Source organism: Antennarius striatus, chromosome 5, assembly GCF_040054535.1.
Source record: "Antennarius striatus isolate MH-2024 chromosome 5, ASM4005453v1, whole genome shotgun sequence".
Taxonomy (NCBI): Eukaryota; Metazoa; Chordata; class Actinopteri; order Lophiiformes; family Antennariidae; genus Antennarius; species Antennarius striatus.
This window is the reverse complement of record NC_090780.1, coordinates 22,117,494-22,140,303: the sequence shown is the minus strand read 5'-3', so window position 1 is coordinate 22,140,303 and position 22,810 is coordinate 22,117,494. Positions and strand designations below refer to the sequence as shown.

Here is a 22,810-nt window from a genome sequence, read left to right as displayed (position 1 = left end):
TTTCATTTATACGCCTCTGTTTGCAAAGAATCTGGGATTTTCCATCTCTAGAAGCCGCCCGCTTTGAGTCTGCATCTGAAAACTTTCCCCCTATGAAGGAGGGCTACATGATCCCCCCAACCCCAAACAATTTATTTTAGCTATAAGTTGTATTAAAAGGGCTCTCATTTGTTAAGCATAACTCATCAAACCAAGGCAGGCAGGCTTTTTTTTTTCATGCTGTTGTTTTGTTCCAAGTCAAGCGTGGTGTTTGCTTTGTAATTAACAGGCCGTACCAAGTGATTGTAATTCTGCATGTGAATAACATCTATCAAGCATTCTGCATATTCATGCACAGCGACTGCTCTTTCTGCACTCCCCACAGACGAGGTGTTTACTCCTTGAGGTTGTTTGACATGCTGCACAATCTCTGAGAAAATGCCTGTGCGTCGTGTTTTCATCCCTCCTCCTCCTCCTCCTCCTCCTCCTCCTCCTTCTCCTCAAGCAAAAGTTTTTTGTTTTGTTTTTTTTCTGTTTAGAAGGGATTAGAAGATGCAACAGCAAGTTCAAAAATAAATAATACATCCGTACTCTTGGGATCCACCCGGGGGGAGAAGCGAGGAGATGAATCACGTTCAGCGAAATATCACCCGGTCAATGCATGCCGTGTTCTCCATGTGACCTCCGCCCTCTGCAGGCCAGAGGTGGAGGAGGGGGTTTGTTTGGGATGCATGAGGTGAAGATGGTTTGACTTGTCTTGTCAGATGACGGGAGCACATTGCTATCTGAGCCGTTCCTCTCTTACCTGGGGCGGTAAGCTAAGCTATTATGGGATGGTGGGTTGGTATAAGAGCTATTGAAACAAAGATATGTATTTGATTTCATTTATTATATTTTTGGCCCGCCTGGTAGCTAATTTGATAATTTTTATATTTCCTACTGCATTTTATAGACATTTTGAATTAATCTCACACATTAATCCGGCAGCTGCATACACATGAAGATTTCACATAAACTTCATGCATAAAACAATTAAATGATTAAATAATTAAATGATCAGTTATTCTTTTGCTATCTAACCCCAAGTGATGCAAAAATCCCCCAAACATCACAGTTTCTCCTCCTCTTCCTTAGACTTCTGCTCTGTCATGTCTTAATTCAAAGCAAACCAGTTTAAAGGTTAACGGATTCCTCTTCCTCTTGTCTTGCTCTTGCTACTCAATGTCATCGCATTTCCCTCCAGTGCATACAAATGATGCAATCAGATATCAGCAAAGCTATGAAAAGTCCCCGAATAATCAGTATTGCTCATGTAAAATCAGTCATAATAAAACTTATTCGATAGCTGACCCAGTCATGACATAATAATGACAAGCTTTAGCAGTTGTGGGCAAACCTGCAGCTACAGGATGCCCAAAATTTATCGCCTCAGTTGATAACTGTACGTCATTTCTATGTCGATGACATTCAACATCGAGGAAGATACAACAAAGGAAATAGAAGGCAAATTAGGGGAGGCAGATTAAGACCTGTAGCCTAATGCTTGTGGTACGATAACAGGCATGTAAGGCCAAAATTGCATCCCCGGAGGGAATTGACTGACCTTTGTCTTCACTCCTATCTCTGTTTTGTGCTGCCGGGGGACAAACAGTGTGAGATCTGTGTCCTCAAATACCCTCCTTACATCACTATTCAGTGCAGGAAAAGCGAAGCTCTTCAGATGATAGACGTGCCGTTTTTGTTTTTGTCTGAGCCTCTGAGCCTTGGCTGAGGGTTATTTGAGGTTTTTAAATATAAAAGCGTGTTTTGTATTTGTTTTGTTTTTTTTAACCAGAGTCGAAGCTGTAAGCTTGAAGTTATTCCGATAAAAAGTCCAAACGCAAAAAAAAACCTTGAAAAGATGAAGGAGTGATTTCTCCATGGCTTTAATTTTGAAGGAAATGTGTTATGATTTTTAAGGCTGCGATGGTCCTGTGTTACTGCCACATTTCTCATGTGCATCGTGCATCACGACCGCTCCCCCCCCCACCCCTTTCAAAGAATAAGGTCATGAAGCCCCTTTGTACAATTAGTCATTATTAGTAATGGGTGGCTCATCCGAGACATCCTTCAGATCTTCCCACATATTGAGCTCAGCTAATCACATGTGCTCAACATAATTAATTTGAGAAGGCTGCATCTGCAAAATGATCATTTATTAATAGCTCGCCACAAACGGCTCGGATAAGATCTCTAACCTGCTGTGAATATGGGTTACTCTGCCCTTAGCAATGCCTGATAGGGACCAGACTGACTGCTAAACCTCAAATGCTTCCGCCTTTTTCATTTTGTCAAAGACATAAATGACAGTTTTAAAATCCTTATCACTTATTAATTTGATTCCTTAAAACCATTCTCACCCATCCTTTTGTCTGTACACAAGAAGGTATGTTATTTTTAAGGTGTAAATGTGCTAAAAACATGAATATTAAGGTTCTTGTTTCTTTAATGCTAAAATTTTTAAAGTTTAGAAGCGGCCCAGGCTTTGCGAGTTTGTCCCATCTGTCCATTCGAACCCCTGTGTCGCCTTGTAAGACTTAAAAACACAGTGTCAAGTAACTGTTGGGAAATAATGAGCATCTCTAGCATATATCCATACCTTAATTCTTGTAACTTAATGAGGCAGGCTTGTTTACTTTTTTACATCACTAATGAAGTCTTCATCATTAGTGAACTCCATGAGGAATGAAGTTTTCTTTTTTTTAAAGTAGAAGTATGCCGCCTATAAAATACGTTTCGAAACAAGGACGGTGTTTTAGATGATTCCTAAAGTTTGTCATACCTGCTTGAAAAAATAAGTGTCTATCAAATCAACAGAAAGACATGTTTTGTTTGCTGAAGAGCCAAATAAACTCCTCCAGACGTCTGTGAACCTCACTCCATGCTCATTATGTTGAAGAAAAAACAGGCGGGTAGAGGCTGACGCTGACCTTACATTCAGTTCCCAATCACAGATGCCTCAGGAGCGTCCTCAGACGTGTGAATAGACATGGAGATGTGGAGGAGATAAAAACAACTAATCACAGACAATGGGGACAGGGTGCTTGAATTATACAAATACGAACCGATAAAATCATGCACACACACACACACACACACACACACACACATACACCCACAAATCAAATCACAAAATCATCAAAATTCTGTATCTATTTTCGCTCCTTTGTCAGGAGTGATGGATGAGAAGTCGACAGGTGTCACACTGAGATGCAGCGCGTCATCTCTTCATCATCCATCACTTTCTGACCGTAGATTGAGAAAGACCTTTGATAGAAGAACAAAACCCTCCATGTCTCATAATAAGCCTCCCTATAATAAATCTGTGTGCCCCTCCGTTTGTCTGTAATACAGGTAATATCATCTATCTATCTATCTATCTATCTATCTATCTATCTATCTATCTATCTATCTATCTATCTATCTATCTATCTATCTATCTATCTATCTATCTATCTATCTATCTATCTATCTATCTATCTATCTATCTATCTATCTATCTATCTATCTATCTATCTATCTATCTATCTGAGACATCAAGGCTTCCTCCATTTGTTCTCTTTCAGGTCTTTGTGCTCGTCCAGCTGTGCTTGTATTTTAACATTGCAGCTCATCTGCTGCTCCAGCCTGGTCTGGATGTCCAGCTGTGTTTCAGTCAGAGTTTCCAGCTGGGATCTCATCTGTGTGCTCCTCTCTGGTCTGAGGCAGCAGGACTTCTGCCTTCTCCAACTCGTCCTACTCTGAGTTGAGGTTGGTGGTGTGTTTCAGTCCGTTGAGTGCGAATGCGTAGGTTCTCCTCCTGGTTTGAGCCAGCTTGGCTTTCAGACCATATATTTCCTTCTCCATCTGCTCCTTCTCCTGGAGCCAGGAGGTGCCAGCTTTCTGCTGTTTAACCTTATGGTAAAAACAAAGCTGTCAGCATCTCCACCTCCATCTCTACTTGGATTCTGTCTTCGAGCTTTCCTTCTGAGAGCCGGACCGAGCTCGCCCCTCAGCTGCTCCTGCATTTGTTCATATTTGGGGGTCACAAAGAGGCCTTTAATGTGTTGCTCGTTGTAGTTTTGCTCTTTTATACGATACAAACAAACTTTGGTTTTCGAACGCTTTAGACATCGAACAAATCAAAATTCGACCAAAAAATTCAGAATTTTTTTTGTCTTAGAAATCGAACAAAATTTGGAAGTCAAAGGCGAGACAAACGCTTTTTTCTCGCCGCCAAGCGCGTGAACAGGCGAGAAAAGTCGAGAGAAAACGTGACGGTAATGTGCTTTTTATTTTAGTTTAGCGTATTCAATAATTTTTCACTTAATTTGCGTTCCATTGCCTATGGTACGAGTTACGGTACCGTAAACTTCTGTCCAAAAGACGACGGTAACTCCTACCTCATTACCCTTATAGTTTTGTTCTGGAAACATTCCAGAAAACAGTGGATCATTCCGAACTGTGAACAACACATTATAAAAACAATTCTTCAGAGACACAGGAAGAATTCTTTTCATGTCACGATGTGGTGGAATGTGTAGACGAAGTCGTAGCTCCTGACAGTCAAGACGGAAATGACTTTTATTCTAGCAGCTGCGAGGCGCTAATAGATGACGGCTGCAGGATGACGCTTTGGTTGGAAGAAAGGCTTGAAAGCAAAGCAAGGACATCCCCGAGAATCAATTAGCTGTGACCTTGTGGGGAGATGGAAGACAGCCGTGATTTAGTTGCTGTTGTTATTATTATTATTACTGTCAACAGAATGAAAAAACTTCTTTTCATGTTAGGATGATGCAATGAGTAGAAAACCCCACAGTCAAGGAGGCTAAAAAAATAAACGAGATCCTCTTTTATTTGTCTTAAATATGTCTTTGCTTTTCTCTGCATGTATAAAAACGTTCTTACAAACTGACGCCAACCCCGGATCTTCACACCGAACATCGACGTTGGCTGAGTAGCTCAGACTCGTTGCTGTCGGTGTTCTTCGGTCCCGGTGCGTCTGGTCCTCACCACCAAGGACAGGATTCCTGCTCTGTCGGTGTTCTGCTGGATGAAACACGATGGAGGTGAAGCTGTGATCTGAACTCTGTGGACTTGTGCGTTTCCTCCCGCAGTAGAGCGTGATATATTAACAAAGAGCCACTGGCTTTACACTGACCCTTACTCTTCAGTAATCTCCTGGGATGGATCCAGTATGTAGAGGGCTGGAAATCGCCCGCGTTGCACCAACATGAAACCTTACACATGTCGGTCATGCAATCCGGGGGGCTGAAAAAGCCCCACAGCTATGTGCTAGCGAGGAATGCTACCGTGTTATGTAGCATGACGAGGTCCGCTGGGAGCTGATGCTGCAGAGACATGTCATCCAAGACTGATCCTCTGCGATGGAACCCCCGTAATAATCGCCCGGCTTCTATCCCGTTCATGTGGTTAACAGTGTGGCACAAATGAGATTAGAGATGGTAGAGAAGCACTGAGTCTGGTTAATCTGTGAAATCCAACACGTCTGAGTTTCCAGTGGTTCATTGGTTTATCTCTCTGCTCTCTGTTGGGTCTGTTGCCACTCAGGGAAGTGTTTTTTTTATAAAGGACGTAAGCGCTAAATCCTGCCTCTCTTCAGACTTTGTCTCAGAATCAATAATCATGTGAAAACACTTGTTGCCTAGACAGACTTTCCTGCATTCTACTATAGAGGTATCAAAGAGCCGAGGACACCGAACCTGTCATTGAGATTGTCGAACGATCTCACCTTGATGCTTTCTTCATACTCATCACCTGTCACGCCGCCATCAATCCCACCCCTCTCCAAAGACGGCTGAACAATGCAGAGGACTTGGAGCCGCTCTTTGTCACTCAGCACTTAAGCGACTGAAGCGCTGCTCACAGCGAATCCTTCCAGGAGGCTACTTAGAAGCGACGCCAGGCGACGATTCGCATGAAGGCCCTTGGCTCACGTATCTATACTGCCTGTGAAGCTCTTCTGCAACACATCAGCTTTCATACAGGTGAAATTGTACAATGGATTAGTGTAATACAGAGTATATGTATCCCCCTGCAATTAAAAGTCAGACACTATCTCGAAAAGACGGGCTGAAGTTTGATCAAAAGTACAAAGATGTGAGAAATAGATCGTAGACATCGGCATGAGAGTCGCTGCCAAAACGAGTCGTCCCGTATCAAGGTATGAGATAAATGATCCGTCGAGGTTTTATCCAAACAAAACAGAATCACGATGATTTGAAGGGACTTCAATCAAGGACTTGAAAAATACATCCATTCAAAAATGAGACATGTCAGAAATCCCATTCTATACTAAGTGGCTTGAATGAGATGGAACACATCTGCATCTGAAAAGAGGGAGAGAAAGAAGGTATTTAAAACCCTCGGCCTTGGAATGGAGTCACAGAGAAAGGTGTGTGTGTATGTGTTTGTGTGTGTGTGTGTGTGTGTGTGTGTGTGTGTGCGTGTGTGTGTGTGTCTCGATGAACTTTGAAAGAAGCTTTATTTTTTTATTTTATGAAAACATGAATTCATCGCATAGAAATAAAGAATCGTCACAGAAGCAAAAGGGACGTCATCGTTCAGAGCTCACCTTGGTCCTTTTCTGTCGCTGTGAGTGACTCACATAGTCTCTGAATGGAGGGCTGGGTTTATAAACCGCCGTCAGTCCTCAACACACAACTTTGGAGGCCACCCGTCAGCGCCGTCTGTCACTTATGCTCATGCAGCGACATCCCACAGCCTCAGCATCCTCACTCTTCACCCTGGAGGGCGTGGGAGCACAGAGACGGCTCTTCATCATGAGGTCCTTCTTCCTGCTGCTTTTCTTCCAGTTGATGGTGTCCAGAGGATCTTCAGCCGTCATCACAGGGGTAAGTGGGAGCAAACAGGTGGATACCCCAATGGGGCAATTAGAGTTCCGAGCTGTGATGGGGACACACAGAAGTCACTGCTTTCCCAACCTTTTCCTTGGAAATGTTGCCTGAGTTTCACAGCTTGATAATAGTAGTAATTATTATTATTAATTTGTATTTGCTTTTTTTGTTTTTTTTAATCTAGTGCTCCAAATATAGCATGTTTGGGTATGAAATTGATCTTTACTAACTTTTTTTTTAAAATTACTGTAAAAGATAAATAGAAATAACATATAAAGAGGTGTTTTCTCATTTATTCCATTAATTTATAAAATTATGGAAATTCATTCTAAAAAAAAACTTACAAAAACTTGTCGGATTTTGCTTTCCTTTAAAAGCTTGACAAAGAATGTATCAAATATATCACCATAAGAAAATGTAATATATAAATGTGTGCAAACAAATATATTTTACACCCGAAAGAAGGATTTTAATTTCATTTTCACAGTCTTAAATCAAAGTCTGATTGTTTATCCTTCATGCAAACTTTTCCTTCGTATTATTTCTGTATCCAAGTGAGGATTAACATAATTCCGTGTGAATAAATCACGGCTGTAGCCTCCATCCCTGTCAATAAGAACCATTTTTTAATTTACTGTCAATGCCAATCGAGAGACGAGCGTCTAGCCTTAAATCACGCAGTGAATTTTATCCATATCTGTCCCATCACATTGCTGCGTCTCCTGCATTCCATCCAGAGTTAGATCTGTCACTCTTCTCACCCAGACACCCAAAACTGTTATTGTTTTATTCAGAAATGACATTTTCTATCCACATAATGCTCTGCAACACTGGTTTATAGCTGCAGTGTGCCTCATTCCTCACCTATGAGTTCACTTTATGCCTTTTCCTTACTAATTATATAATAATTAAATTTACATTAACATCATTCTATGATATAAATTACACATAATAGCATCATGCAAATGCAACTACATCCGTCACATCAGCATCATCCTAGAATGTTTGACCATGAATTACATTTATGACTTGAATGGATCTCTATTCTATTCCAGACCTGAACACTCCTCCACATGTTTGTTTGTTTGTTTGTTTGTTTGTTTGTTTGTTTGTTTGTTTACCTAATGATCTCTAGTATATTATATGTAATATGACGATATGTGTGTCCAGGCCTGTGAGCGGGACTCTCAGTGTGGAGGGGGGATGTGTTGTGCAGTCAGCCTGTGGATCCGCAGCCTCCGTATGTGCACCCCCGTTGGACAGGAAGGAGACGAGTGCCACCCCCTGAGCCACACGGTGAGGTCGCCCACGCCATAGCTGTGACGTGTGCCTCACGTGAAGTCATGGCAGATGCAGCAGATCCATAGACGGGAGATTAAGTTGGCTTTTATTGAGTTTTCGCTCCGTCAAAATTGAGATGGATCTCATTCCTTCTTTCTTCCAGGTTCCTTTCTTTGGGAAAAGACTTCACCACACTTGCCCCTGTCTGCCCAACCTGTCGTGCATCACCTTAGAGAATGGGACCTCCAAATGTCTCTCGCCATACAAGGATCTGGACTATAACCTCTGACCACTGTCACCTACAGTTTTGATACTTGCACTGCAACCATCTTTGAGACGCAATTTATTTTGAATAAAAAAATATATTTAATAATGTATTCTCTCTTTTATATATATATATATATATATATATATATATATATATATATATATATATATATATATATATATATATATATATATATATATATATATATATATATATATATATATATATATATATATATATATATATATATATATATATATATATATATATATATATATATATATATATATATATATATCTGTGGCCCCTTTTAGAGCTGATGAAATATTCAACATGATGTCAGGGTGGGACGATTGCTGTTGCCGATGAGGGATGTGTTTTGTAAGGTCACACTCATTTCTTTTTATTTTTTCATTTAGAGGTAATCTAGATAAAAAGACATATTATGGAACATTGTCCTACTTTTTTAAACATTTGGAGGCAGAGTGACAGCTTCTATACTTGCTGTATTATCATGAAGCCGGATGGAAGAGTCGAGCGTCTTCTTTGAAAGAACCACTTCAGTTTTGGGGGGGGTTCTGTCACTGCCTTAAAAATTTCACCCCAGCATTTTCAGCTCCGTTTATGACGACTTAACATGTTTTCGGAGATCTTAATGGAAGAACCGAGCACGAATTTAAAATGGAACCAGCTGAATGTGGAATAGATCCAAATTAAGAGGTGGATCCATTATTATAATTTTTTTCCATTTGCTTTAACTGAAGCCTGAAGGCAACATCTTTGATGGCGCACATTGTTGGAATTTAGATTAGGCTTAAATTCAATTAAAGGGGGCTGTTAGGCCTTGAAGCAGGTATGGAGCGCCTTTCTGTTTTGTGCATTATTCGATTTTTCAATGCAATCAAAGCACAAATAAGCTGTACTGTCTGCAGCAGGGAAGTTTCTGGTGGACTTTAAATGCCCTTTAAGGGAAAATGAGAGGGCTTAATTAGCAATGAACTAACATGTCCAAGTTGGTTCACATTATTATTGTGTAAATTACTAAGACACATCTGTGATGGCATCTTTTCAACTCTTTCTGTACATAAAGTGCAAAGAAGAAAATTGTGACAACAATTTGATTGGGGTTAAAGTGCGAGAGGATCCTGTCTTTGTCTCACATCCAGTTAATGTCACCAGGAAATAGCATAACAGCTATGAAATTAATCATTGACAGATTATGATTGACAGCACTTATTCAAGGTTCAACTCTATGATTAGATTTGTCTAAGGTGTAAAGCATTGACTCACATCAATATTACTCCTTAGAATTAATGCCGCAGCTTCAAACATGAGAGCATTAAAGCTCCCAGAAATCCCCCATATACTGCTAATGTCCCAGTAACATAGCCTGCATTAGCATCACAACAAATACAGAATATAAAAATATAACAATTAAAAAACCTTGTAAAGTTTTTTCATTTTCTAGTTCGAATCTTTTAGAATTTACTGCGGTAATATGTCTCATGTGAGAACCAAAAACCACCCTGTTGAAAGCAATCACCAGTTTAAATAATGATGAACGCAACCTAATTAAAGTCTTCAAACTCAATTTGTGCACATGAACGTGTGTGTAATCCCTGCATATGAGAGGAGAGTTGAATAAAACCAGGGTGTGCCGTGTGAAATCTGATCAATTTCTTTGAGTGATGTCGAGTGAGTCTCCGTTAATTGGGGCTCAAGATGGATTTGAAAATGAACAGAAGGATTTAAAGTAAAAAAGACGTGTGGTCCAGGGCTCCATTGGCCACTCCTCATCTCGGATGGAGGCTACGCTTGCTGCTAGCATTAATCCTCAACATTGTTTCTGTTTTGACAAGGAAGAAGAATAATTCTTCAAGTAATGAAGATCCTGTATTTCTGGTTCTGCTGTATACAGATTCTGCTAAATTTATTTCAAACAAGTAAATTTATAGGTCCAGCAAATACAAAACTTTTGGCCTATACGTAAGTATCTTTTCATCACCTCATCCTATGCATCACTGAGTTTGATGACCAAACAGTGACATCTATATGTATCCAACTCTGTGGATTCCGATCAAACTACCCTCATCAGATCCTACTCCTTACTCATGTGATCTTTTTTTTTTATTTTTAATTTTAACATTTCCTCTTGTCAAAACAGAATTTCAGGAAACCAGTGAGCAGGACGGAGGCCACTGTGGTTGCTCAGTGGTTCAAAAGACTGAAAAGGTCAAACAAAGAACCAGCAAGGGGGCGAGAAAAACAAAAAGGAAGACTCGTATTTACTGAAAAATTCCCACGGAGTCTGCGCGTCCTGAAGGCAGCACCGCGTGCCAAAAATACCCGACCTGCATTTCCTGGTAGCACGCGCGCACGTGCAGGTGAGGCTCATCCTGCAGCGGATCCACAGTAACAACAGTGTGAGGTGTCAGCAGAGCGGGGGCAGCTGTCAGGAGCGGGGGGGGGGTATTATGATGCTAATCATTATGGACGCGCTGCGGGCGGACGCTGCGTTCAGGAGCTCGTTACTGTGCAGGAGATGCGAGAGCTCATCAAATCACAAGGATTAGGATTGTGAACCAGAACTGCTTGGATTTTCTTTTTTTTCCCCAAAAACACGTGAACGCCGCAGCAGTTAGCAGAATAAATGGGGTGTTACTGGTCCAAAAAAAAAAAGGGGGGGGGGGTTGGAGTTTGATTAAAAAGCAGGTGAGACACCAACAAACAACCCATTGGAGCAAGTCTAATGACTCACAATTAACATGGTGGTGATGATGATGATGATGATGGTTGTGGGCTCAACCCCCTCCTTCCTCCTCCAATGCCCTGTCCCAACTCGCTCTTCAGAATCAGCTCATTTATATTTGATTTCCCATTAAGATGATTGAATTGCTGCTCAAATATACCCCCCCCCCTGCACTTATTAATGAGGATCTCTGATGATATTAATTCTGAACTCCAGTTTGGTTCAAAAAAATAATAATAAAAGATGTATATTTCTTTGGGTGTGGAGGAGCTTTCCAAAAGTTTGAAATTATGTCATCAGCTATCATAGAGGAGGGATTTAAAATTTAAAAGTAGAAGTTGGAGAGATTTAGATATTGTGCATTGGTGCTTCTTTATCTTTTTTTGAGTTTGATCCATTTGGAGAAATCAGTACAGGATATTTAGGGCTTCTGCTGTCTAATTTGTGAACATTTTGAGTTTAAATTAAAATTCCAGGGACATGAATTCTGTCTTTTAAGGCTACAAACCTGACAAGAACACATCCATGGCAGAAACTCTATTGATTTAACAGTCAATTCCTTTCAAACACAGGGTATAACTCCGTTGTAACAAGTACAAAATCTTTAAAGGTGTTATCTCCAAACTAAAACCTGTGCCTTGGGGTAACAAACTCACACAATCTAAGAAATACTGAACAAATACAGTACAATAAACAAAATGACACAAATAACCTAAACCTAACCAAATAAGAAGAACAAAACCAGCTCCGACAGAGTCGTCACGTTAAAAATAGAGTTTAGAGTCCATGAAACTCATCACCCATTTGTCATTTATTTGCTAAGAAATACAAATAATGCAAACATCCTTTACAAAGCACCAAATCATTAGCATTTTCTGAGTCCAGACATCCTATATCCGTAGAAAAAGAATGATACCAGTATATCCTGCAGAGAATATGAATGAAACATTTCTCAACACAACAAAAAAAACCCCAATAAGAAATCGCAAAATAAAGTGATTTTTAACACCATTTCAACACCAAGGATTCTTAGAGATTATGAAATATACAGTTTATCTGGTTAGAAAAGCAGGATAGAGGGGAAAACGCTGTACAGTATTTACAAACGTGACTTTGTCCTCATTAAAAATATACCGAGATCTGTATCTCTCTGTTTTTCTTTTGGTATCCAAACGCTTAGAAACCAAGTGTGTCACAGATGCTTAGAGACATGGATGCTGATAAAATACTCCACTTGTGTTTCAGCCACCAGCTCTGGATAAAAGGCAAACAGCCTCAAAGATGGCTTTGCTGGGAAAAATAATTTCAAAATATACAAATAGCCAAAGTGACATTCATGTATAATCCCTATGCTTAAAAAAGATTCATATATGGGGCATTAAAACAGTCTCCAATACACAACATGACATGATATCACCATAAACTGTTGGTTAAATTAAAATAGAAGGTAGAATGTGGCTGAACTGAACTCTGCGCGAAAACACTTTGGGGATCATTCTGCCTACATTCTGAAACATGGGCTGTTTTTTTTGTTTTGTTTTTGGCAGTAATTCGGAGCTAGAAGAGTTTATATGACACAGTATGGCTCCATGGGGGTCTGGGTGCCCAGACAGCAGGGGAAACAGGCTCTGAGGCGCATCCGGAGCTCTTTGTTGAACAGAAAGCTGATGATGGGGTTCGCTCCGGCCTGGGCGAAGCTCATCCACACCGCTGCGGTCAGGTAGAGCTGCGGGACCGGCGCGCCCCGCACGAATATTCTCAGGTAGCAGGCGCTTATGTAAGGCGCCCACAGGAGGAGGAAGGTCAGCGTGATTATATAATACATCTTCCCGATCCGCTTCTCCATCTTGAACTCATCCAGCACCAGCAGCCTCCTGTTGCCGAGGTGCGAAGCTTGCCTGATGCCCACCAGCGTGGGTGGGGTGGGTCCGCGCCCGAAGCCGGCGATCCAGTTGGCGGCCGCCTGCCCGGTGGCTCCGGGGCCGTGGAAGGTCCAGTTCTGGCTGATGGCGGGGACCAGCTGCGCCGGCTTCATCTTGCGGTGATCGTAGACGAAACACAGCATCTTGATGTAAACCACGTGGGTCGTCCCCACGATGACGGCCAGCATCAACATGAAGCCCAGGGAGTCGTTCGCCTTCACGTAGCGGTGCTCGAAGACGCACTGCTCCTCCTCACGCACGAACTTGTAGGTGCCCACGTCGAACACGGGAGGGAAAGCCATGGCCACGGAGAGAGTCCACACCATGCAGATCACCGCCACGCACGTACACAGATTCATCCGTTTGTAGTAAAACCTGTGATGGGCGATCGCCATGTACCGGGTGACGCTGACGAAGAGGAGGAGGAAGGCGACGTGGAAGCAGAAGAGCACCGACGCGAAGGCGACGATCTTGCAGCTGAGCGCGCTGTACGGCCAGGAGGAGCCGCCGCCGATCGAAGCCATCACGAAGGGGAAGCAGACGGCGGAGCGCAACACGTCCGCCAGGCACAGGTCCAGGAGGAAATAGTACGGAGCTTTATGCAACGAGCTGTCCTTCAGCAGCAGGAGCGACAGCGACGCGTTGCCCAGCAGGCTGATGCCCATGATCAGACCCAGGGAGGCCAGCTTGACTGCAGAGGCCGTGGACGCATAGTTCTGTAAGGACGGGCTGCTGCCCCCAAACTCACTTGTGTTCGCCATCTACGCAGCCGAGGTCGTGTGTATCCCCACATCAATTCATCTAGGAGCGGTGGTATCCTGAAAACACCCGAAATAAATCCCAGAAAGAAGCCTCCCCAGCTCGGTTCACATCCATCCCAAACGCGCTGAGATCCAACATCCAATAATAAAACATTCGCTGTTTATTTCTCTCTTCTCCCTGTCCCCTCATCTCACGGTATACATCCCTGTCCTCCTTTCTTCCGTTGTCTGCTGAATAAAAAAAAGCGGCCCGGTTTATATTCGGAAGGCATCCGTTCTCCAGACGAGCATCTCAGAAAATACATGAACACATTTCAGTTTCCACCCATGGAGATGCCCCCCCCGCCCCCCGTTCCGTCTACACACCAAACCGAATCCAAAAAATTATTTTGGGGAAGGGGGTGGAGGGGCACGTTTTTACGCATCCACAGCTTCATCCAGGATGGCTCCAGCCTTGGTTTCTATGACACACAAAGGCGTCCGCGCAAACTGGAGCGCAGATCGGCGGCTGGTGGAGATGGGAGCGCCTGTATCGATGGATCACACGCAGCAGCGTCTCTCCTATGCGACGCACGTCCGCTCGCAGGCCTGGGATCAGTCAGGAACCTCATCTGTCGGTCGTTGTCTAGCGCGATCTATAGGACGTCTGTCCCCACCACCTGAAGGGACGCAAATGTGTCCTGATTGACAATGATGCCTTCAGACGATTCATGTGGAGCCATTAAAAAAAAAAAAAAACCCAAATCGGACCGCGCGTTTTAGACACACGCATCTGAATTATATGGTTGTTATAAATGTAATGGTGTTAAATGAAGCTGCTGCTTGACAGCGTTGGGTTCAAGTCAGGTGAGGTGATGCAGAATGCGCGTTGGTGATGAAAGCAGCAGGAAAGGAAAGGTGCGATTTTTGGATGACTGTCTTTGTGCCATCTGGAGAGGTGGCGGAGGATCTGACACTTGACAGCAAAGAGAGAGAAATCATCTGAGTTCTGAACCCAGATAGTAAAAAAAAATATTCTGGTTTTAAATAAAAGGCTATTGGAAAAAGTCAGATATAACAAATATGTTCATATGATGACAGTTCCTCTGTTTCCACAGAGCTGACCCTCCGCTGCAGTGATTCACCAGCACCCCCTGCAGCCAACCCCATGGAGCACCCCCCCCCCCAGAAGATCCCAGATAGACAGTACTGCATTAAATTCTGGGGTTTGAACCGTTTCATGGAACGAAAACGAAAACCAGAAACTCTTTGTATTTTTCCAGGAACGAAAACTAAACCAAAAACGTTACATTTTTAAAGTTCTGGAACAGAATAGGGAATTCAGAATAATAGTAATTGGTTAATATCTGATTTCACCTCTTACTGTCATTCACTCGTGTCATATGAAGTCGTGTATAATATGATGGAAATACCCCCAGACTGCCTGAAGCCTGGTCGACCATGTGTAACAAAACCAGTATGAAGACTGAAGTATCTGCTTGCTGCGCCGCAGAAACAGGTTCTGATCGCAACAGATCCTGAACCTCACTGGGCTTGGTGGAAAGAGTGGCTGCAACCAGCTTGAAGGTCCTCTACAGACTCCAAAAACTTGTAACTTGTGATGGACTGGATCGCCATTCCATGGGAAGACATCCAAAGGCTCTGCCAATCCATGAGGAGGAGGATTACTGCCGCAGTCAATGCTGATGGGAAACAGGAGTTACTGTTTGTGTGAAATGTTATTTATTACGCTTATGTCACCTAAGATTTGAATGTTGCTTGCATTTTTTCAATCATTGGTCACATTGTCATGTTTTTATTGTCCCTAAGTGAATTTATTTCTGCCACTAAGTGGTGAGGAATAAAGGAATGCTCATTATACTTGAAACTGAGCGAGTTTTCTCAAAGGGTTAAAATTAAGGCTGCAAAAATTTGTGGATGTTTATTGTACACTGTAGTTGAACAGAATTACAATTATATAACTGGAAAAAAGTAACATATAGGTGTTCTATTAAAGATAAAATATTTTTTTGTTGTCTTAGTTTAGACTTAGTTTGGAAATTACTACTGAAAAAACGATTATAGCGATTCAAAACATGGTTTTTTTGGTGCATTGCATAGTGTTGTTCAACAGAACAGCTTTTCTAATTAACTAATAGAAGTTATAAACAATTATAAAGTTGAGGGGTATTCATTTATTTCCCTTTTTTTAGTCTGCTTACGTGATGAAGCCGATAGACCGGTGGGAGATTTCCGTCACCAGAAAACCAGTCAAGAGTGAGACCTCTGTGTTTTTCCCGCTCTCTGGGATGGACCGAATATGACGTCGGCGCCCAGTGACGCACTGACGTCACCAGTCGGCAGACGGAAAACCGGTAGTGTGTCTGTGTCTGAAGATAAAGACGAACCGGGTGTTGTTGTTTTTTTGTATTGAGGAGATTTACACAGTGGATTAAAAACAGATTAGCTTGTCGCTGAAATGGCGGTTCCTGCGGGTCAGACGGACGTTCAGATGGACAGAGGCGCCCTGAGCGAGCAGACGGTTTCCTCCGAAAATATTGACATCGACGAGAAAGAGTTGGAAAATATCACAAAGAAACACCGAGAACACGAAGCGACGTCATTGCCCTTACATTCGCGGTGGACTTTTTGGCTCGACAGGTAATATTTACGCCGCGTCTTCCGTTCGAACACCGGGTTTATCGTTTCACAAGACGGGCTTGGAGTGACGAAGGGAAAAATACCCAAGGCCAAAGCTTTTCGCAGGGCCTTGTGGAGCAAATGAAGCAGGGAGGGGGGGGGGGTGTTTGCGTTTAGCACGACCTTCTGGCTCCCACAGCCCGCCTGAACGCCCCCACCCCCCATGAAAGTTAGCTTTTCACGGCTATGTTGCTATGGCTGCTACGTCACAGGCCAGACGGGTTATCACTGTTTAATATTCAAATGCGCAATTCAAGCTATTGGAGCGATTTCCCATATGGGGGCCCCAGAGGGCCAAAAAGGGTTTAGGGCGATTTGAGATTTAGTAAAACAATTTTGTAGCAGGTTAATGAATCAGGGTTTGTTTGTTATATGTATATAATTAGATTTGGGGGGGGGGGTAATTTATATTTTATTTGAACATAACAATCCTTAAATATAATTCTCTTTCTCCCTTTAGTGTTTTTCTGTTTTTATATATTTTTATGTCTTGATTTTTTTTAAAGGTTGTCCAGTTCCAGCTTTTTACATGTCTTCAGTTCATTAAATATCTTTTTTTTTTTTTTTTTTACAAATGATTGAAGAAAAATTTTGTTTTTTTTGGGTAAGTAAGTTTTACTTTCTAATTTAATTGATTGTAAGTCTTGTTAATCCTGTCATGGACTCACTAGGCTGCTGCTTGTTCCTGACATTCTGTCTTGACTTGAAACACTTAAACACTCCATCCATGTTTTCTCCCAGGTCGTTACCAGGCACGACAGCTGCAGAATGTGAATCCAATCTGAAGAAGATCTACACTGTGCAAAGTGTTCAGGTGAGATTATGTGTCAGCTTCACCTCCTTGACAGCAAGAAGATCAAGTGCCTGACTTGGCAAAGATTCCTAAAAGAGATTCCTTAATGAAACAGGATACGCAGTTCACTGGTACTCAAAGCTCCAGGAGGCATGTTTGATGAGGGAAAGAACAGTTTGACACCAGCTATTCATCATGGAACTGCCAAAATACAATTTTATGCATTTTACTATTATATTTAAATTTTCTTTATGTTTCTAATGTTTCTTGGTACAAAAGTGAACCAGATGCAAAACACAGAAAGTGTTTGATTGCTTCTGTGTTTGTTGCAAGGGTAACACAGGATGTTACCCCTCACCCACATTCTGAGGTTCAGAGTGATGTTTGTGGAGTGTAGGGTTCTATGCATGCCTGTCATCACCTGGAGAATACACAGCTAAATGTTATAATTCAGTCTAAATCTAGAAATTGCGTTGTTTTTAGCATTCCTGTGCCATTGGAATTTGTCGTTTTTTGCCGTCTACGTCTTACTGATAAGCTAAATAATAACCCTACAGAGGAACCACATTTCTGTTATCGTGTTGCACAGATCAATCACTTTCTCTCGGAGCTTAAGAAGGAAATCAACTCTTCTTCTACTCCGTGTAGGTATGACCTGTCTTCCTTCCTGTTTGCAGATGTTCTGGAGTGTGTACAACAACATCCCTCCGGTTACAGCTCTGCCTTTGAGATGTAGCTATCACCTAATGCGTGGCGAACGGAGGCCGCTGTGGTGAGTCTGTTTGTACAGTCATGATAGCTAAAGGTTATGATAGCTCAGTCGGATTTTATGTCTGCGTCTCGTGCATTAACTGACATGATGTCACGAGATGCATTTTATTAAATTAAACCCCTGCTCATCTTGAAAGGTGTGTCCAATCATACGTGTCATAAAAGTATTTTTAATATTGTTTTGTTATGCAGGTTTATTTAAGTCCGTCAGTTATGTTACCTAATAATTATTTAAAATTTTACTTGTGGAGTTTTTAACCCATAACAAAATGTTTTCAAAATCTTTTTTTTTTCTTTTTCATGTGGAGACCTTGTACAAACAACAACCAGTGCTATCTTCTGGCTATTTTGGAACTTTAATCACTTGTATTTGCTCAGTTTCCATGGTTACAAGAGTTTTGTGAAAGAATTGCAAACAACAAGCGTAGCTTGCATAATATCTTTCTGGGATGAGCATTTCAAACAAAAGCTACTTTTTGAAAATCGCTCTGCGGTGTCTCACATCTTTGTCCCTGGACACAAGATGCAAGAAACTCTTTGTCATCATTTTGTTACGCGAGGAAGCTTTGCGATCCTTTTTTTATGTCGCCTTGGTTTGCCACATTATCACACATGTTTCTAAAGTGAATGGGAACGTGTGTTTAAAATGGCGTTCATAATAGCAAGATTAGCGCTGTAGAAAATAGGCAGTATCACATGTTCTTTTAATCTTATTCTCCAACAGGGAGGAAGAAAGCAATTCAAAAGGAGGAGTCTGGAAGATGAAAATACCCAAAGAAAGTGCTGTAGGTGTTGTGCACGCTGTTTGTCCCTCAATATTACAGGTTCATTAAAAAAAATAAATTCTGGACTTATGTGACTCATATCTTCTCGTCATCTTTCAGGCTGCAGTTTGGAAAGAATTGTTACTTGCTACTATTGGGGAGCAGTTTGCAGATTACTGTGCCTCAGGTGAGCTGCTTTTTATCCACACGTTATGTCTTTTGCTTCTATTTACAGTGACAAATGTTTATTCCCTGTCTGCTGTCTGTCCATTTTCCAGACGATGAGGTCGTTGGCGTCAGCGTTAGCGTTCGAGATCGGGAAGACGTAGTTCAAATCTGGAACAGAGACGCGTCTCTCGCTAACGAAGCAAATATCTTGGGGAAAGTCTATGAGCTGCTCCCTTACATATCTTTTAAAGCTGTTTTTTATAAGCGTAAGTATGTCCATTAGTTTTCTTTTGCTTGTGCACCAGAGAGCGTTCATAGCTGAAGGGCTACTCAGAACTGATAAATGTCCTGTATGCTGTCATGCCATAGCTTCTTCACATAGGCTAGTCTTGTTACTACACGTAAAAACGTCTGGTACTAAGTGGAAACAAGCATCGTTGTAAAGGTTAAAGCTGTGAAAGGAAGTAAATTGTTTTTGTGTTGCATGTAAAACAATCATTTTTCATGCTTCACCAAAAGATTTGCACTCATCACGAATTCCTCTTTGCTTTTTTCAGCTCACAGGGAACATCACGCCTTTGAAGGAGGACGCTCAAGACACTAGATTGTAATGCACTTTTTAAAGTTTTGTTTTTCGACTGAACTCCATACCTGCCTTTGTCCCAAGGGCGCTGTCCGCAACCTAATCAAGGGTATTATTTTACATTCAGCAAGGAGATATTATCAATATATTTTTATAACTTTTAATGATGGCTGCCTTGTTTCATTTTAATGTGAGTCCAAAAGTTCTGAACTCTTCGTAGAATGTATAGCCAGCATAAATCTCACCCAGTGTTTGTTGGTTCCTGTTGGTTTTGACTTCCTCCTGTACTGAACTGCACTGTCGTGGTCCTGTTTTCTGTCCGGACCTCACCCTTTGACCCCTGATATAGAGGTTACAGCTGCCTAATCTAGTGTGTTTCAACTGTTCGATTTGTAAGATAGTTCAATTTCCATGAAGTCTCCTTTTTTTTTTTCCCAGTGCCAAAGCACCTTCCTCCCATCTCAGCTTTTATTTTTCTACTGTGGAGAATGGAGTGGATGTCCATTCGTTTTCATGAAATTTTATTAATCGTAGAGCAAACTACAATCAGGGTAACGGTTGGAAATATTGCACACAAGTACTTATTTCATTCACAGTGTCCCCCCCCCATGTAAAGAATCTGACTTGTTTTGTTAAAGCTATAATTAAAGAACCCATCGTGAAAGAGGCCTCTGAATTTTCTCACACTGTATCTGACATTTCCATCCAAACACATGCTAAAAGGTGACCCTCGCAGATTGTTTAGCGTTTAGTGGCACTCCTTTCTGTCATAGATATAGAGTTTGAGATTTATTTGTTGTTCTGATTAATCAGCTGAGCGGACATACTAGATTCTTTATCGGCGTGACAATAAATGCAGTATGATGTGTGTGATAGAAGTAACATGAGGTCCTGCTGTTCTGATATTCAGCAGCTGTTTTCATAGAATGTGTCCAGTTTGATTTTGAGCCAACGTGGGCTCCTGCTTCAACGCAACATTCAAAGAATTCACGTCTAAATCATGTCTAAAATGATGAATAGCATCACGTTTTGCGATCTGTTTACACATTAGTCTGTCATTGTTTCCTTTACTAACAGCTAACGTTTCAGTGCAGTGTGAAGTAAAGGTGTTCTTCTGGTGTTACTGTCACACAACCTCTACAGGTTACCTTTGGACTGGTTGATCTGTCGGCTGTAAGTGGAAAACACGCTCTTTGTAAACTGGATTCATGCCGAGACATGGATTAAAAAAATAAAACTGAAAATGAAATGCAATAATTACAATTGTCAACAATAAAATGTCTGCAAAAGAACTTTTCATTGACACGTGAGTTTTATACACAACCGGCCGTTTATTGCTGCTTCATTTTTTTTATTTCAGCACTGACACATTCTACTTACTGGTTTGTCTCTTCAAGTAAGGAGGGGAGGGGATACCTTACTAAGAAACACTAAAAGTCAGGAGATCTTTGAGAAGAAATGTGAGCTGGATCTACCATTATTGAAAATACATTTTTTAAAATTGATAATTCATAAACTGATATCTCTTGAAGGATGAATCTGAAGCAAGTGGAATTCTTCAAACTGAAAATCTTCAAAAATCCCTAGACAGAAGTCCAGCTGCTTCATACTCGACCTCCAAAGATCACCACCACCTGGACAAATGAGAATCTACACTAACAGACAGCTGGCAATCATTGTTGATACTTATTGTGCTCTCAGAATGAGTTTCGACTTGCGGTATCCCAATTAATATCCTAACAGTGACCTTATACTGAAGTGCCCATGTGAACCATGATGCTATAAACCCCACACGAAGGCATCTAAATGGATCCCAGCTGTTGTCAGTTTTACCTTTCGCTCCTCTACTTCTCTGTCCCAGACAGTTTTGTAGTGTTTCAGTGAAAAAGACCCATTAAAGCTGCATTATTGTTAAATTTGATGTTCACTTGAGGCTGCACATCAAGCTGTTAACAAAATTATCACCTTATAAAGTTGATATGGCTAATGTATTGGCAAACAGATACAAATTAACACATCCAGCGCACATTATGCATTCTATTGTTTATGGTCCCCAGATGATTTCAAGCCCTGTAATTACTCTTTTAGCTCTGACTTTACCAGCCTGTGAGAAAATATCTGTCTGTATGGTCGCTAAATGCTCCACTATACTTCAGCTCGCCTCTGACTTTGTCATCTTGTGCAGGGCAGTTAGTGCACAGTGGGGTTTTTATAGCTTTCTGCTGAAAACTACTCATTTGCTGCCAGCGGGGAGAGTGATCCTGAAGACCACAGTCGTGGGCGTAACCACCGATTCACCCGTAATGTGTGTTTTTGGATTGAGGGAGGGAACCAGAGCATCCAGGGGGAACCCACACAGAGACACACACACACACACACACACACACACACACACACACACACACACACACACACACACACACACACACACACACACACACACACACACACACACACACACACACACACACACACACACACACACACACACACACACACACACACACACACACACAGGGAAAACTGGTAAGATGCACACAGAGGTCTGGATTCAAACCTGCAACCTTTCTGCTGTAAGGAAATAAAATATTTCACAAAAGAAATTCATTCAGTATCTTCAGAAGTGCCTTTAAAATTAAAAAATGTGGTGATACCCTTTGATATTTTGCATTTTATTTCTCTTTGTTGCCATATAGAGACAAAGTCAACGCTTAACGAATATTCCAAAAAGCACAAATAAGATATTTCTCATTGAAATTAGAGATTATGTTTCCTTTTTCCTCTGTACTTGATTGAGAATCCAGCTAGATGTACAAGTGTTTTTCTTATTCAATCATAAATAATAGTGAAAATCAGCTTCACTGTATACCCTGGTGATGAAAAGTCATCACTGTAGGTATAACGTCGTATCTGTAGGATGAGTGCAGGTGCAGATTTCACTGAACAGCATCACATCCTACAATCAGGCAAAAGGATGATAATATTCTGATGATAATATTCTTGTTGAAGTATTTCCACTACAGCAGACAAATGTGTGGGACTGTTTTACATTGCATTTGTGATTTTCAGTGATGCTCAGACACCGAAATGAAATTTTTTTTGGAATTCTTAGAAATAATGGTGATTATTACCATTATCATTTTAGCCCACTAATTATTTGTCGCATGTCTGATACAATGATTTTGAAATAATTACA

At 41.4% G+C, this 22,810-nt stretch overlaps 3 protein-coding genes across 3 annotated transcripts; 2 read left to right on the top strand and 1 right to left on the bottom strand.

Annotated features, from left to right (window-relative positions):
* The first annotated feature begins 6,791 nt into the window (after nucleotides 1–6,791).
* On the top strand, nucleotides 6,792–8,445 carry prok2 (prokineticin 2). Its single transcript, XM_068316306.1, has 3 exons — nucleotides 6,792–6,872; nucleotides 8,046–8,171; nucleotides 8,320–8,445. Exons 1-3 carry the CDS (start codon nucleotides 6,801–6,803, stop codon nucleotides 8,443–8,445), a joined length of 324 nt encoding a protein of 107 aa, XP_068172407.1. The 5' UTR covers nucleotides 6,792–6,800.
* Nucleotides 8,446–12,021: 3,576 nt separating this feature from the next.
* gpr27 (G protein-coupled receptor 27) lies at nucleotides 12,022–14,104 on the bottom strand. The gene has a single exon (XM_068315972.1). It carries the CDS (start codon nucleotides 13,854–13,856, stop codon nucleotides 12,741–12,743), a length of 1,116 nt encoding a protein of 371 aa, XP_068172073.1. The 5' UTR covers nucleotides 13,857–14,104; the 3' UTR covers nucleotides 12,022–12,740.
* A 2,061-nt stretch (nucleotides 14,105–16,165) lies between these two features.
* On the top strand, nucleotides 16,166–20,906 carry eif4e3 (eukaryotic translation initiation factor 4E family member 3). The gene is made up of 7 exons (XM_068316280.1): nucleotides 16,166–16,496; nucleotides 17,277–17,349; nucleotides 18,006–18,100; nucleotides 18,824–18,884; nucleotides 18,984–19,050; nucleotides 19,142–19,297; nucleotides 19,589–20,906. Exons 1-7 carry the CDS (start codon nucleotides 16,315–16,317, stop codon nucleotides 19,633–19,635), a joined length of 681 nt encoding a protein of 226 aa, XP_068172381.1. The 5' UTR covers nucleotides 16,166–16,314; the 3' UTR covers nucleotides 19,636–20,906.
* Nucleotides 20,907–22,810: the final 1,904 nt, after the last annotated feature.